Source organism: Gigantopelta aegis, chromosome 5 (genome assembly GCF_016097555.1).
Source record: "Gigantopelta aegis isolate Gae_Host chromosome 5, Gae_host_genome, whole genome shotgun sequence".
Taxonomy (NCBI): Eukaryota; Metazoa; Mollusca; class Gastropoda; order Neomphalida; family Peltospiridae; genus Gigantopelta; species Gigantopelta aegis.
The window spans coordinates 1,523,694-1,541,020 of record NC_054703.1 but is presented as its reverse complement, the minus strand read 5'-3'; the positions used below and the strand labels follow the sequence as shown (position 1 = coordinate 1,541,020).

The 17,327-nt window shown below is 40.1% G+C and overlaps 1 protein-coding gene across 1 annotated transcript in view; it reads left to right on the top strand.

Moving 5' to 3' along the window:
- The window catches only part of LOC121373452, a 142,502-nt gene that overhangs the window by 32,460 nt on the left and 92,715 nt on the right, over nt 1-17,327 (top strand). The window contains exons 11-15 of the mRNA XM_041500117.1: nt 3,069-3,257; nt 4,633-4,809; nt 7,512-8,090; nt 10,186-10,505; nt 16,057-16,279. Of these exons, the coding sequence (XP_041356051.1) occupies nt 3,069-3,257; nt 4,633-4,809; nt 7,512-8,090; nt 10,186-10,505; nt 16,057-16,279 (1,488 nt within the window). The remainder of the gene's footprint in view (nt 1-3,068; nt 3,258-4,632; nt 4,810-7,511; nt 8,091-10,185; nt 10,506-16,056; nt 16,280-17,327) is intronic.

Sequence of the window (17,327 nt, the reverse complement as noted above, 5' to 3'; positions counted from 1 at the left end):
TGGTAGCCCCACTCCCATGGCTAGTGATATTCAATGTTGGGCTAGTATATAACTGCTATTTTCCATGCCTGACAGGGCTTCTAGATTATGGTAGCCCCACTCCCCACATGGCTAGTGATATTCAATGTTGGGCTAGTATATAACTGCTATTTTCCATGCCTGACAGGGCTTCTAGATTATGGTAGCCCCACTCCCATGGCTAGTGATATTCAATGTTGGGCTAGTATATAACTGCTATTTTCCATGCCCGACAGGGCTTCTAGATTATGGTAGCCCCACTCCCATGGCTAGTGATATTCAATGTTGGGCTAGTATATAACTGCTATTTTCCATGCCTGACAGGGCTTCTAGATTATGGTAGCCCCACTCCCATGGCTAGTGATATTCAATGTTGGGCTAGTATATAACTGCTATTTTCCATGCCTGATAGTGTTAAATTAAAAAAGAATATATTTTTAGTTGATTTACATGTGTAGTCAAAGGATATTGAAAAAATAATGGTGTACGTGCAACGGTAAGAACATTTATTTTGGTGATCTGTTCTAAATATATTTGAGACTGCAGGTTTAAACAAACTCACAACTCAACCCCTCCCAATATTTCACTTATCGTTCATCTATGTCTGAATTATTATCCACTGTGTCTAATAATCCTGGAATTTTGGAAAAATGTCCTGGAATTTGCTTATAAGCTACCAGTGTATACATGTATATATAAACCCTGTGGAGTGCAAACAATTATATTCGATAAATGTCATCTTGTTTTTCAGGGGCGGGATGTAGCCCAGTGGTAAAGCATTCACTTTATGCGCGGTCGGTCTAGGGTCGATCCACGTCGGTGGACCTATTGGGCTATTTCCTGTTCCAACCAGTGCTTCACAACTGGTGTAACAAAGGCAGTGGTATGTTACTATCCTGTCTGTGGGATGGTGCATATAAAAGATATCTTGCTGCTAATCGAAAAGAGTAGCTCATGCAGTGGCAACAGCGGGTTTCCTCCTTCAATATCTGTGTGGTCCTTAACCATATGTCCGACGCCATATAACTGTAAATAAAATGTGTTGAGTGCATCATTAAATAAACCATTTCCTTCCTTCTTTTTAACCATATATCCGACGCCATATAACCGTAAATAAAATGTGTTGAGTGCGTCGTCAAATAAAATAAATTTGAATTATTATCCACTGTTAATTACTCTGTGTCTAATAATCCTGGAATTTTGGGGAAATTGATTAAGCTACTAGTGTATGAACCCTCTGGACAATTATATTCGATGATTGTCATCTTGATTTTAAGTTGATGGTCAGTGGGGAGCGTGGGGTTCTTCTTTGCCTGATGCTTGCAGTGTGATGTGTGACAGTTATATTCGATGATTGTCATCTTGTTTTTCAGTTGATGGTCAGTGGGGAGCGTGGGGTTCTTCTTTGCCTGATGCTTGCAGTGTGATGTGTGAGAATTGTATTTGATGATTGTCTTCTTGTTTTTCAGTTGATGGTCAGTGGGGAGCATGGGGTGTTGCTGTACCTGGTGTCGGCAGCGTATCATCTGACAATTATATTTGATAAACATCTTCTTGTTTTTCAGTTGAGGGTGTGTGGGGCGCATGGGGTGTTGCTGTGCCTGGTGCCTGCAGTGTGTCATCTGACAATTATATTTGATAAACATCTTGTTTTACAGTTGATGGTGTGTGGGGACCATGGGGTGTTACTGTACCTGGTGCCTGCAGTGTAACGTGTGACAATTTTATTTGATAAACATCTGCTTGTTTTACTTGTTTTACAGTTGATGGTGTGTGGGGAGCATGGGGTGTTGCTGTGCCTGGTGCCTGCAGTGTGTCATCTGACAATTATATTTGATAAACATCTTGTTTTACAGTTGATGGTGTGTGGGGAGCATGGGGTGTTACTGTACCTGGTGCCTGCAGTGTAACGTGTGACAATTTTATTTGATAAACATCTGCTTGTTTTACTTGTTTTACAGTTGATGGTGTGTGGGGAGCATGGGGTGTTGCTGTGCCTGGTGCCTGCAGTGTGTCATCTGACAATTATATTTGATAAACATCTTGTTTTACAGTTGATGGTGTGTGGGGACCATGGGGTGTTACTGTACCTGGTGCCTGCAGTGTAACGTGTGACAATTTTATTTGATAAACATCTGCTTGTTTTACTTGTTTTACAGTTGATGGTGTGTGGGGAGCATGGGGTGTTGCTGTACCTGGTGCCTGCAGTGTGTCATCTGACAATTATATTTGATAAACATCTTGTTTTACAGTTGATGGTGTGTGGGGAGCATGGGGTGTTACTGTACCTGGTGCCTGCAGTGTAACGTGTGACAATTTTATTTGATAAACATCTGCTTGTTTTACTTGTTTTACAGTTGATGGTGTGTGGGGAGCATGGGGTGTTGCTGTGCCTGGTGCCTGCAGTGTGTCATCTGACAATTATATTTGATAAACATCTTGTTTTACAGTTGATGGTGTGTGGGGACCATGGGGTGTTACTGTACCTGGTGCCTGCAGTGTAACGTGTGACAATTTTATTTGATAAACATCTGCTTGTTTTACTTGTTTTACAGTTGATGGTGTGTGGGGAGCATGGGGTGTTGCTGTACCTGGTGCCTGCAGTGTGTCATCTGACAATTATATTTGATAAACATCTTGTTTTACAGTTGATGGTGTGTGGGGAGCATGGGGTGTTACTGTACCTGGTGCCTGCAGTGTAACGTGTGACAATTTTATTTGATAAACATCTGCTTGTTTTACTTGTTTTTCAGTTGATGGTCAGTGGGGAACCTGGAGTGTTGCTGTACCTGGTGTCTGCAGTATGACGTGTGACAATTAAATTTGATAAACATCTTCTTGTTTTACTTGTTTTTCAGTTGATGGTCAGTGGGGATTCTGGGGTTCTTCTGTACCTGATGCCTGCAGTGTAACGTGTGACAATTATATTTGATAAACATCTGCTTGTTTTACAGTTGATGATGTGTGGGGACCATGGGGTGTTGCTGTACCTGGTGTCTGCAGTGTGACGTGTGACAATTAAATTTGATAAACATCTTCTTGTTTTTCAGTTGATGGTCAGTGGGGATTCTGGGGTTCTTCTGTGCCTGGTCGCTGCAGTGTGTCGTGTGGCGGTGGATCAAGATCATGGACTCGTACTCGTGCGTGTGATAACCCTGCACCACAGAATAACGGACGCTTCTGTGTGGGGTCAAGCACTTTATCAGGCACAGAAACCTGTAACACTAACGCATGTCCAGGTACTTGGTGCTGTAGATTTTATATATTTGTTGTCTATATATGAAGAGTTTCATCTCAAAACGCGATAAACGCCACTATACACACCCAATCTTAAAAACGTTTTATTCCAAACAACCATAAACACTACTCCAGTTTCTCTGTAATCTGCGATATATCCTCAGAAAACTGAATTTGAACTTGTGTTTGTCTGAGTGGTGTTCACACAATGGTTTTTAACATGGGGTTTATTGCGTTTTGCGCTAAAACTCTTCATATATATATATATATATATATATAGTTTTACACCCAATAGCCGATGTGTTGGGGTGTCGTTAAATATTCATTCATTCATATATATATATATATATATATATATATATAAACTTCACACTAGAGCACATTGATTTTTTATCTTAACATCGTCTATTGGACGTCAAACATATGGTCATTCTAACACTGTTTCTTAGAGGAAACCTGCTGTCGCCACATAGGCTACTCTTTTATGACAGGCAGCAAGGGATCTTTTATTTGCACTTCCCACAGGCAGGATAGCACAAACCATGGCCTTTGTTGAACCAGTTATGGATCACTGGTCGGTGCCCATTGAGCCTTGCGGAGCACTCACTCGACTGGGATCCGAACCCAATACCTACCAACCTGTAGACCGATGGCCTAACCACGACGCCACCGAGGCCGATGATTGATTGATTGATGCCTTCATTTCTTCATTCATAATGATTAACTGGTTCATTCATTATAATGATTTGTTAAGCACAACTGTTGTTTGTTTTTTGTTCTTGTTATTTTATCCCACTTGGGTCTTTCCTTTTTTGTCTTTGAATTCCATCGGATTTCTTCTCTATCTGGCAACTCCTATCTTTCATATTTATTAACTTAAAAGTTTGCTTTGTTTAACAACACCATAATTGGATGTCGAACATTTGGTAATTCTGACATAGTTCTAGACATGAAACCCACTACATTTTTCCTTTAGTAGCAAGGGATCTTTTATATGCACCATCCCACAGACAGGATAACACATACCACGGTTTTTGATATACCATTTGTGGTGCACTGGCTAAAACAAGAAATACCCCCAATGGACCAACACCGGGGATCGATCCCAGACTGACTGCGCATCAAGTGAGGGCTTTACCACTGGGCTACTCTCCGCCCCTTGAACTGTGAGTACAGTGAAACCCCACTAAACCAGACACCCTTGCGACCTAGACAAATGTCAGTTTTTAAGCGGGATCCGCTTTAGAGAGGTTAAGTTTTGTCCTGGTTTTTAGAAAGAGAGACTGTAAAATGTCAGATTTTTTAGGGAATTCCGGTTTACAGAAGGTCCGGTCTTGAGGGGTTTCACTGTAGTAAGTGAAATGTTTCAATTTTCAGTGGCTAGCGTTTGGTCGGCATGGACAAGATTGACAGTGGGTCGATGTTCGTCCTTATGCAGGAGGTCGGTGAGTCGAACCAGAACGTGTAACAGGCCAACAGGGGCACCGGACTGCATCGGTTCATCGGGAGACTCCATTTCAGAGGTCTGCAGTGGAGAGGACTGCGTCAAGACAGGTGGGAGATGGTTTCTTTATTTCAGTTCAGCTCCCTGCTTGTTTGTTTTACGTTGAAGCACGCTGTCCTGGACACACACTTCAGTTATGTGGTAGGCAGTGAGTTAATAGTTACATGTGTTGAATTGCATGTATGTGATTTTTTAAAGCTTTTGATTCAATTTAATATCTTCCTGCTTGTTTGAAAGTATGGTTCAAGCACGCTGTCTTGGACACACACTTCAGTTATGTGGTAGGCAGTGTGTCCAGTGAGTTAATAGTTACATGTGTGTAATTGCAAGTATGTGATTTTTTAAAGCTTTTTTTTGTTTCAATTTATCTCCCTGCTTGTTTGAAAGTATGGTTCAAGCATGCTGTCCTGGACACACACTTCAGTTATGTGGTAGGCAGTGTGTCCAGTGAAGTGAGTTAATACAATGTGCATGTTTGTAATTGCATGTATGTGATGTTTAAAGCTTTTGTTTCAATTTCTCTCCCTGCTTGTTTGAACGTATGGTTCAAGCATGCTGTCCTGGACACACACTTCAGCTATGTGGTTTAATATTTACATGTGTAATTGCAAGTATGTGATTTTTAAAAGTTTTTCTTTTCAATTTATCTCCCTGCTTGTTTGAAAGTATTGTTCAAGCATGCTGTCCTGGACACACACACACCTCGGTTACATGTATATGGGCTGTGTCTCCAGTGAGTTAAAAATTAATTGCAAGTTAAAAAAAACTATTTATTTATGAATGTGATCTAAATTGATGAAACATTACAAAGAAAATGGGTTACGTTTAGGGTTAGGGTTAAGAAAATCATACAGTAATGATAAGAGTAATTAATTTTATCAAAAGGTTAACTTATTAAAAAACAAAAAATTTGTTGGGTATGGCACCATATCCGTTTTACCGTCTGGCAGAAACCCTTGGTGTATTTGTTACTGGTTAACGAGATAGCGAGAAATCAGTATGGTTGTTTTAACACCTCACTTTCGAGCCATTAAAAATAGCTCTGTGTTAGAGTCCCTACCATGCAGAGTGTATTTGTTACTGGTTAACGAGAGAGAGAGAAATGATGTAGTTGTTTTAACACCTCCCTTTCGAGCCATTAAAAATAGCTCTGTGTTCGAGTCCCTACCATGCAGAGTGTATTTGTTGCTGGTTAATGAGAGAGAGAAATGGGTGTAGTTGTTTTAACACCTCCCTTTCGAGCCATTAAAAATAGCTCTGTGTTAGAGTCCCTACCATGCAGAGTGTATTTGTTGCTGGTTAACGAGAGAGGGAGAAATGGGTGTAGTTGTTTTAACACCTCTCTTTCGAGCCATTAAAAATAGCTCTGTGTTAGAGTCCCTACCATGCAGAGTGTATTTGTTGCTGGTTAATGAGAGAGAGAAATGCGTGTAGTAGCCTATAGCACCTCCCTATTAATTTGGGCCATTAAAAATAACTCTGGGTTAAGAGTCGCTACTGGTATATGAACCCAGTACCAACCAGTCTGAAGGCGGATGGCTTAACCATTGCACCACTGTGGCAGGTTAAGAGATTGGAAGGCAGGGAACATGTTAGTCAATTATAGCATTGATTTTTATTTCATTTCATTTCAACTTATTTTCGTGCTTATATCCAATTAAGGTTCAAGCACACTGTCCTGGGCACACCTCAGCTATCTGGGCCATTTGTTAGTGGTTAGTGAGAGATAAGAGGGTCTAGTGGTCTTACACCTACCCATTGAGTCGTTAAGACTCGCCCAGGGTGGGAGTTGGTACCGGGAAGCGAACCCTGTATCTAGCAGCCTTATGTCCGATGGCTAAACCACGACACCATCGAGGCCGGTTATAGCATTGGTATTTATAAGATATTGAACAATTTTCCATTTCATAACATGTTTATATCCCGAGTGAAGTAACTTTCAGTTGTTACAAGCCTTAGTAAGTGACACTGAAAATTAGTTCACAAGGGACATATAAACATGATACAAAATGAGCCCGGACCGATAAAATCATTTATTATGTAACATTATTAACATTTAGTGAAATATCTTAAAATATCAGTGAAATAAAAGTGTTATCAGTCATTTCACTATTTCACTCTAAAATGTGTTATCGTCACTGTAGAAAGTGTTATCTTCACTGTAAGAAAGCCGGAACTATTTTCACCCCCCACCCCACCCACCCTTGAAACAGAGTTAGCTCCCTTTTAAAATGGGCTGTGGGGCATTATCTTTTCAAATTCTGTGTCAGGCTGCTCATTTGAATGTGTCCATCAGGGTTTACCATCAAGGGCTGGATGTTTTTTTATTAAAGAATGCACGTACGGTCAAATCCTATCTTTTCAATTTCTATTTTAGGCTGTCCATTTGATGTCATATTTGTGGTTGACGAGTATGAATTGATGTGTGCGCCATCAGCATTTACTGTCAGCAGCTTTCAAAGAGTGAACGGTCAAATCCTATCTTTTCAATTTCTATTTTAGGCTGTCCATTTGATGTCATATTTGTGGTTGACGAGTATGAATTGATGCGTGCGCCATCAGCATTTACTGTCAACAGCTTTCAAAGAGTGAACGGTCAAATCCTATCTTTTCAATTTTTATTTTAGGCTGTCCATTTGATGTCATATTTGTGGTTGATGAGTATGAATTGATGCGTGCGCCATCAGCATTTACTGTCAGCAGCTTTCAAAGAGTGAACGATCAAATCATATCTTTTCAATTTCTATTTCAGGCTGCCCATTTGACGTCATATTTGTGGTTGACGAATCTGAACTCATGCGTGCATCAGCGTATACCGTCAATGGCCGAATCGGCTTTCAAAGAGTGAACGATCAAATCATAACCTACTTACGTGCAGTGATGAGCACCGCCTCCCCCGGTGTTCAGAGAGTTGCATACATCACTATTGGAATAGCTGCTACAGGGAGACAAGCGGCCCGACAGGTGGTTGCACTCAGCACGGACCTGAACGCTGTGATCAGTGCCATCAGCAACGTACAGATCCAGAACATCGCCCTCTCGTGGAGCCAGGTTGCTGCCAGCCTGCCCGCCATGGTCGGTGCAGGTTCCAAGGTGATCGTGATCACGGCGTCAGAGGTACCCCTGTCAGAGAGAAACACGGTCAACTCAGCATTTCGATCCGCAAATGCCGACTTTTTCGCTATTGGTCTTCCATTCCAAAGGAACCTGACCACAGCGGGGCTTTTACCAGTAGCATTGTCGCTAGGCAACATCGAGATTCTGACCAGTTTTACGGACTTCAGCATCAAACCAGTGCTTGAAACGTTTGTGCCCATTGAATGTGCAATACGTACGTAACTAATGTTTTTAGTTTCAAAATGCATGAGAATCATTTAACAATTGTATGTTTCAGCATTTTAGAACAGTTTAAAGAGCTGTGCAAAAGTACAAATATATATCGCAGCTGATTTTATGTTAAAATTTGGAATAAAATTCAGTTATAATTGTACTTGTACATACACAGCTCTTTACTCTGTGTTATAAATTCTCTGGGTGTCTGTCTCCTGTCTGTCTGTCTGTCTGTCTCTCTCTTTCTCTCTCTGTTCTGTGTGTGTCACTCTCTCTCTCTCTCTCTCTCTCTCTCTCTCTCTCTCTCTCTCATCACTCTGTCTTTCACTGTCTCTCTTCTCTGCATTGTCTGTCTCCTGTCTGGCAGTCACTATAAATATCTCTCTCTAAAGATGTTCAAAGGGTATGTCAAAGTCAGATACTCTCTGTTTCTCTCTCTCTCTCTCTCTCTCTCTTCTCCAAATCTGTTACAGGTCTCTCTCTCTCTCTCAAACTTAGTGTCCATGTCATTGCGGAACTTTACCGACGGCAGTAATTTTTATACTATGGCAATTTATATCACAATGATGGCAAATGCTGTCAGTGCTGTTAAGTTCGAGTCCTGTGCACATGTACAAATGTAATATTACTTGCATGTTCCTTAGTTCGGTACCCAACAGCTGAATTAATGTATGTTTGTGCTGCGTGTCATTATAAAAACATTTATTTATTTATTTATTTATTTATTTATTTATTTATTTATTTATTTATTTATTCATTCATTCATTCATTATTTATTCATTCATTCATTCATTATTTATTCATTCATTCATTCATCCATTATTTATTTATTTATTTATTTATTATTTACTTCTTTTTTTTCTTCTTACACATGTGTCGAGTATATCATTTGTTATTTATGATACACACACTAGTAACAGGACTACCTATATTATCAATTTTAGACTAGTTGCTTTGAGGTGATGACCCAGTCAACACAGCTATGCCATCAAATCAAATAGGCATGATAAAAATTGATAGCTTTATAACATATAAGTTAACCTGAAACCGATTACTTTGTGATTGATAATAATCATATTCATGTACTTAATGTACCTTTGTTTGTCACACTGTAGCCAATGTATATTTTGTCCTTCCTTCCTTCCTTCACTCCTTCACTCACTCACTCATGCATTGTGACACATAAGTGGAGGTGCTGTAAATATAAGTTTAAAGATGTTTAAAGGGTATTTCAAAGACACATACTCTTGTTTCAAGATATTGAAATTTTATCTAAATGTGTTACAGTTTTGTAGATTAACCAAACGTAGTGTCCATTTTTGCGAAACTATAGGGTCTACAGAGAATAATACATGAGTGGCCATTGTTTTAAAATGTATCTAATGAGCGAAAGCGAGTTTGATACATTTTTAAACACATTGAAAATTATTTACAGCCGTTGCACTTGTAGCTAACTTACACATCACAGACCCATGATTGTTAGGTTAACTATAGGTCACAGTGTAATTAATTTCCATTGTTTAGTTTTTCATTGGATGTATGACATTGATGACCTGGTCATCACCTAGGAGCAGCCAGTTGTATGTCTTGAAATTGTTAACACACGTACGTGTGTAAACAACTATGTGTTGTAAAAAATAACGCATGGTGTTCTCACCAACAGGTGTGTAAGAAACGACTTTAAAGGCATACTATCCCAGATTTAAGGACCTTATTTCTCTAAAAATGGATAATAAATATAAATTACATTAATTGTTGGAAACCAAATCTAGCTTTCGCATCACCATAACCATGATGGAGTGAAATCCATGGCATCCCTCTCGAGAATTTTAGTTTTTAAATTATGGACCATTGCCATAATTCAATTATTTTTACAAAATGTCATTAATAAATGGAGTATGGTGATTATGAAGATGGTTGAATAAAGTACATTTAGGGACAAGTCAAATTATATTTGTTCAGATAATACTTTGTTAGACAATATATTAAATAGGTCAGTGGTCTGTGACACTATGTCTTTAATTTTGCACTGAGTATGACTATAATAAAACACATTCCTTTCATTTTTATCAAATGTAGGCCTATATTACTTTCAGTATGCAGAAGAGTTATAGACATCGTCATCGTCCTGGATGGGTCATTCAGCATAGGAGACAATGTTTTTGCCACTTCTGTGAAGACTGCTCTGCAAGGACTTACGACTAAACTGTTTGCCCTGAGCACCGATGTGTCCATGGGTCTCGTGTTGTTCAGTCATGGTTTGGATGCCAATATTAGCATGACCACAGACATCAGTGCATACAGATCAGGAATTGTTGGTCTTCCTTATCCCGCTGGTGGCACCTGGACATGGTTGGGTATCAAGGCGGGTGCGCAGATGATTTATCAGCTGAACCGACAGGCATCTTCGACCAGGGTAGAGTTATATCAGACTTTTTTTCTTTTTTTCTTTTTTTTTTAACAGGGTTTCACTTTGTATAGCGATCTTTAAATTCATTGAAAGTCTTTGAATTTGAATTTTTTTTTTTTAGGTCTTTGAAAGTCTTTGAATTGTGATAAAAGACTTTAAAGGGGCATACCCTACTTTTAAAACACTTTAAGGCTTATTTTTGACTATTAGAGCCAATTTTGATAACTGAAATCATACTTTAGATTATCCATTTCCGTACATTCGAAGTGTTTTTGGTCATCCTGGTGTTTTTAATATATCATAAAATGCATTTCTCATATTTTAAAAAATGCACGTGTGTCTGAGAAGTAATAGTTATGGAGTCGAGTTTTAGTCTATTTTAGAGGGTATTTCACCATTTCAAAGTCACAGACTCATGTTTCACTCAATTGTAACTTTATCCAAATGTGTTACAGGTTTTTAGATAAACTAAACTTAGTGTTAATTTTCACGGGTTGAAACTAGGGTCTGTCCCTTTTAAAGTTATAAAACTTAAGTTATGGTTTCGGCTTATGATTTGCATATATTATGAATGAACCATTGTTCAACCTATATATTCTGAATGAGAGACGGCAGTTTAGATCATTGTGCAAGCCTAACCTTAGGTCCAGTCTCAGCACCTGACCACCAATGTTAACATTTACAGATTAAAATATTAATATATTGTTAAACCGGCCTCAGTGGTTAAGCCATTGGGCATATACGGCTGATAGGTATTGGGTTCTCCTACCGGTACCGGCTCCCATTCAGAGGAAGTTTAACAACTCGGTGGGTAGGTGTAAGTCCACTACACTGACTTGTATCTCACTAATTACCACTAACCTCTAACCCACTGTCCTGGACCCCGTTCCACGAAAGAATTGTAACTGAGGTTCATTGTAGCAATCTGATTAAAATTAGCTCTACTGGTCTACCAGTAGATCTAACAGCATTGCGTGGACTCCCATGTCCAGGTGACATTTCATCTATAAATAACAATTTAAATATCGACCACTTACACTTCGCCTTTTATAGCGTTATTCGGGAGCATACACATTCTAAAAATATCGGGCGAGAGTATTTATGCAATAGGCGAACTTGTTGGTCTGTTTCAACATTAATAAACTAGTATAAACAGATTTTATGGCTATACCATCACGGTTTTTGTTTCGTCTTGATACGATTTTTATATAAAATTTTATATTGAAATTAGTTTCCGGCATACTTCGTAATTCACCCGAATCATTTCGTATACCGTCGGCATAATCCCGAATGTTTTCAAATTCTTTTCAAATCACTGGACTTCCGAACTGATTCACGATGAGAACACACGTGTCGCCTTGTACTCTCGAGTTGCCTCCCCCCCCCCCCACCTGGGGGGACTCTTATGCAGTTATGGAAAACTTTTGGAGTATCGCGTCTCGTACACTGGGCCACCGGCTGCCGTGACTTTGGTGTACGGTGACGCGATCGTACCGACGAAGAAAAGGAGATGGAGGAAGAGGAAAAGCGCGCCAGGAACGGCACGGGGGGGGGGGGGGGGGAGAGACCAAAGCTGGCGGCTCCCTTCTGCGACGCCGCCCCCAGCCCAGCCTGAGTTGTGGGAACCGTCGACCACCGAGAGGGACCGACACAACACCGCGGTGTGTGAGACACCACACGACGACCCTCCATCGCCGACCGTCACGTGGCCCAGGGAAAACTGGCCGGTATCGCCGGTACAGCCAGTCACCACGCCACAGGCCCGATCAGCCGCCGTTGGCAAGAGGAAGGCAACATCACCGACCAGCCAGCCAGCCAGCCAGCCAGCCAAGACCGAGAGACCAGCGCCGGTAGTCGCCCCCCCCCCCCCCCCCCCCCCCCCCCCGAAGAGTCCGAGTGGACCGTCGCAGTGAGCGGACTGAAGAAACACCTTCATCAGTACATGCAGGGGGACACGACAGACCCGACCAAGCTCCGTGGCAGTTACCTCAATGCGGACTGGAGACCCCTGGAGGACGGCAGCGAGTACGTACTTCACAGCAAGATGTTCGGTACTCACCACACCGTAGTCGTGACGCACCGGAGGGAGCAGACCTATAGACAGGCCATAGGCCTACTTTCGAACAAGTTGGACAACCGGAATCTACATAAGATGATCCGAGTGGTCTGCGGCCCCGACTACGGTACGGTAGTCAGTACCCTGTTACGACGCCAACATCTGCTGCCGAACCTCCGGGACACTCCAGCCTCGCCGACGTAACAACCTAACGGCCTTAACGAGGACACTCACGTGGACGTATAGATCGGACTTTAAACTCTAAACTTTTAGACCTTCGTTCAAAAATTCATGTCGAAATTACTTCTTCTTTTTTTTAAATATTATTACATAGTCCGATCCTCTCTTCTTTCTCTTATTTATTTTTGGACTGTCCTTCCAAAATGCTCCAAATTATATAAATATTCGACCGAGCAGTCAATTCCTTTTATTTTTGGCTTGTAACTTTTTTCTTTCTAATTTTAATCCTACTAATTTCTTTTACTAATTGCTATTTTCAAAATTCTGTCCATTTTCACCCCCCCCCCCCCCCCCATCCCAAATCAGGCGTGTTATCTATCTAATTTAATTTTGACTGCCAATCTAATCTAGCGACCAAATTTAATGAGTAGAATTTTCTTTATTAATTATATTAATTAGAGATGCGCATCAAAATTTTAAAGGCCCACTATTTAATTTTTGGAAATAAATTTCAAAATTGTCCCCTTAATTTTGTTCTGTCCCGGAGCAAGTCACTGGCTATCCAGAGACAGGCCCCGGGACGGACATGCTCGAAACTTTAATGGTATATGAACATGTTAAAATTATTCGCACTCCAATCTAATTAAAATTAGCTCCACTATTACATGTGGATCTAACACCAGCCAGTTGGAGCTCATGTCCACCAATCAAAACCAGTGATTTAAAACTAACAACACTGCGTAGTCCCCAATGTCCAGGTAACCTTTCGTCTGTAAATAATAATTTAAATATTGACCAATCACACTTCGCCTTTTATAACGTTATTTGGGAGCATACAGATTCTAAAAATATCGGGCGAGTCTATTTTAGTGGCCGCAGTACAGCGAACCATGCCAATACGTACGGGGTGGGTTATCAGTCTTCAATTTTACATTAAAAATTATTTATTTATTTATAAAAAAAAAAAAAAAAAAATCAGTCTTCAGTTTTACATTACAAATTATTTATTTTATAAAATAAAACATGTTTTAAGGCATTCGTAATTCACACGAAACATGTCGTATACCCTCAAGATAATTCGGAATGTTTTCAAATTAGTTTTAAATCACTGGCAGGATTCTGCAAGTAAGGTTTTGATTGCTGGACATGAGCTCCAACTGGCTGGTGTTAGATCCATATGTAATAGTGGAGCTAATTTTAATTAGATTGTTCGCACTCGCACTCAAATCACTGACATGATTTTGTAAGTAAGGTTTTGATTGGTCGAATGAAAGGTCGACTGGACATGAACTCCATCGGGGTGCTGTTAGATCCACAGGCAATAGTAATTAACCAGTGGAGCTAATTTTAATTAGATTTAATTGTAGTGGCTTAAGGTGAATTTTACAAATGGCACCATAAACTTTACAGTCGTTCCACAAAGCAACCTTATGGTAGTCTTAAGTGTCCCTTTAATGATTAATATATTCTTTGCAAATAAGTGCGAATTAGTTAAATAATAAATTGGTTACCGTCTTTTTGGAACATTTGGGTGTATTCATTGTTATCGGACATCCATGAATTAACTTTGTCAGTTTGTGTGCTAAGCGAACATTGCCGAATGCATAATGCCGGGTGTTCAGACTACCAACTGCCACGACGGAGTTGGCCAACTCGACCGTTGCGTTGTATTTTGCCCAACTCGCCACTAACGACTGGTGCGCTCAGACTAACAACTAATCGTCCGCAATCCACCACGATCGTGACGTCATTTGTATCACGTTGCATGCACACGTGATCAATGTAGATGAAACAGATGAGAATGGATATTATGTATGGTCTAGTCGCGGTCGCCATTGTCAGACTTCGCAGAAAACGGAGACTGAGGAGGAATGGTCGACCGTGGGCTAGGCCACATATTGTTGATCGTGGGGAGCAGGGTGCTTTTGAAAAGAGTTGATCATACACAATAAAACAGATTGAACAGTACGTACGGGTCGTTCTAAAATGTTGCGCAATCTCCCAAATTGCTGCATGCTTTTGGTTTCTTTTAGAATAGTTCTTTGAAAATGTGTTGTATAATACAGGGTAGGAACGCCACATTTCCACCATTTCCACTTCTTTTAAGTTGTCCGCCATGTTTACTTTTTGTGGATGTTGTCACATGGCCAACGTGCTGCGCTGTGGTTGGTTGGTTGATTGCCGACGTCCCAGTTAAGTTGGGAATACGCTCAGACTGCCAACTGGCCGTCGGGTTGAGTTGTAGTTAGCGCTCAGACTACCAACTAAAGTTGGGCCCGATTCATTTTTGGAATCGGATAAAACTGCGTCGTAGGAGTTGTACACGACTAGAATCGAGTTGTAAGAGCGCTCAGACTTGCAACTGAAAAGTCGTAGAAGTCTTTAGCTCTGTGAGTTGGCAAAATCCGTCGTGGCAGTTGGTAGTCTGAGCCCGGCATAAGACATGAAAGTTACCTCCCGTATTTTCGTGTGAAGGTCGTATGGCCTAGAATGTTTTTCATGAACGCCGAGTTTCACAAAAGGTATTTGGTATGTATTAGATCTATTTTTACACAATAAGTTAGTATCTTTGTCAGAAAATTATCAAATCATCATCTAACTGCCATTTGATATCTACGTTAGTGGCTTACAACTGCCTCGTACCTATTGTAAATTTTCACAGTAATTTACAACGATAGTAAGCTACGCCGCGTCGTGGAACGGGCCCCTGGACAGACAGCCCAAATAGCTAGTTGATGTGTGTATGTGCCCAGGACACCGTGCTTGAACCTATTAATTAGATTAAAAACATGCAGGGATGTGAGAGCTATGCGGAAACCCGTAAATCGCTTTTCCATTTCGTCTAAAAAAACAAAAACAGATTGTTCAATAGGGGCTACTGTTGACCACACAAGGTTCATTTGCATGTTTTCACGGTTTCAAGTTTATGATGTGTGTCTTATATTATAAGTTATAACTAGTTTAGATTTGTTAGCATTGAATGCAATTTTTGGCAGTTCCAGGGGTTACATACAACAATTTTCATTCCCCCCCCCCCCCCCCCCGGCCACAGTAAGCTTTTTTGTTCCAGCCCCTCTCACATCCCTGAACATGACAATAACTATGAATGAAATAAGCTTTTAATGTTTTGTGTACAGTGTTTTTGTTTGTTTGTTTGTTTGTTTGTATTTTGTTTACCATATATAGTGTGACACCCAATAGGCAATGTATTTTTCTTGCCGGGGTGTCGTTAAACATTGATTGATTGAGTGATTGATTGATTGAGTGATTCATTCATTCATTCATTCATTCATTCATTCATTCATTGTTTTTTGGTTACAGTTGATGATTGTTATCACTGATGGAGAGAGTGCCAATCCGCCGTTAACTGCTGAAGAAGCACGCTTGGCTAAATTAAATGGCATTGTTATATATGCCATAGGAGTAGGCCAGTCAACGGTGACAGAAATGATGTCTATAGCGTCTTCACCGGACAAAGTGATGCGAGTTGCCAACTTCGACGATCTGGCTAATCAGCTTCTAAACATATCTGTAAATTGTCCAAGTAAGTCGGGCGAAAAATAGCTTCTTATCTGGCATGTATACAATGTAGTTATTGATCATCCAAGTCTAAACCAAGCTAACTAGCAAATATAACTGTAGGTTGTCCAAATCTGAATCTAGCCATTAAACTAAGAAATATAACTACAGTGAAACCCTTCAAAACCGGACAGCCATGGGACAAAAAAAAAGTCTGGTTTTGAGGGGTATCCAGTTTACAGAGGTTTCAGTATTGAGGTAAAGCGATAATTCAACACGGCGGCGTTTCGCTGGACGTTCCGACATTTTTTCAGGGGTTTCACTGTAGATTGTAGATTGTCCAAGTCTTTAGTCTAGCTGTTAACTAGTAAACTATAGATTGTCCTAGTCTGAATTCAGCTGTTCAACTAATGAACATAGCTGTAGGTTGTCCTAGTCTGAATCTAGCTGTTAAACTAGTGAACATAATTGTAGATTATATCCATGTCTGAATGTAGCTGTTAAAACTAGTAAACTATAGGTTGTCCTAGTCTAAATTCAGCTGTTAAACTAGTGAACATAATTGTAGATTATACCCAAGTCTGCATCTAGCTGTTAAAACTAGTAAACTATAGGTTGTAATAGTCTAAATTCAGCTGTTCAAGTAGAGAACATAACTGTGGATTATATCCAGTCTAAATCTAGCTGTTAAACTACTAAACTATATAGGTTGTCCAAGTCTGAATCTAGCTGGTTAACTAGCAAACATTACTATTGATAGTCTGAATCTAGTTGGTCAACTAGCAAACATAAGTATACATGTAGATGGTCTAAGTCTGAATCTAGCTGTTCAACTAGCAAACTTTACTATAGATAGTCTGAATCTAGCTGGTCATCTAGCAAACATAACTGTAGATTGCCCAAATCTAAATCTAGCTGTTCAACCAGCAAACATTATTATAGATAGTCTGAATCTAGCTGGTCAATCAGCAAACATTACTATAGATAGTCTGAATCTAGCTGGTTAACTAGCAAACTTTATTATAGATAGTCTGAATCTAGCTGGTTAACTAGCAAACATTATTATAGATAGT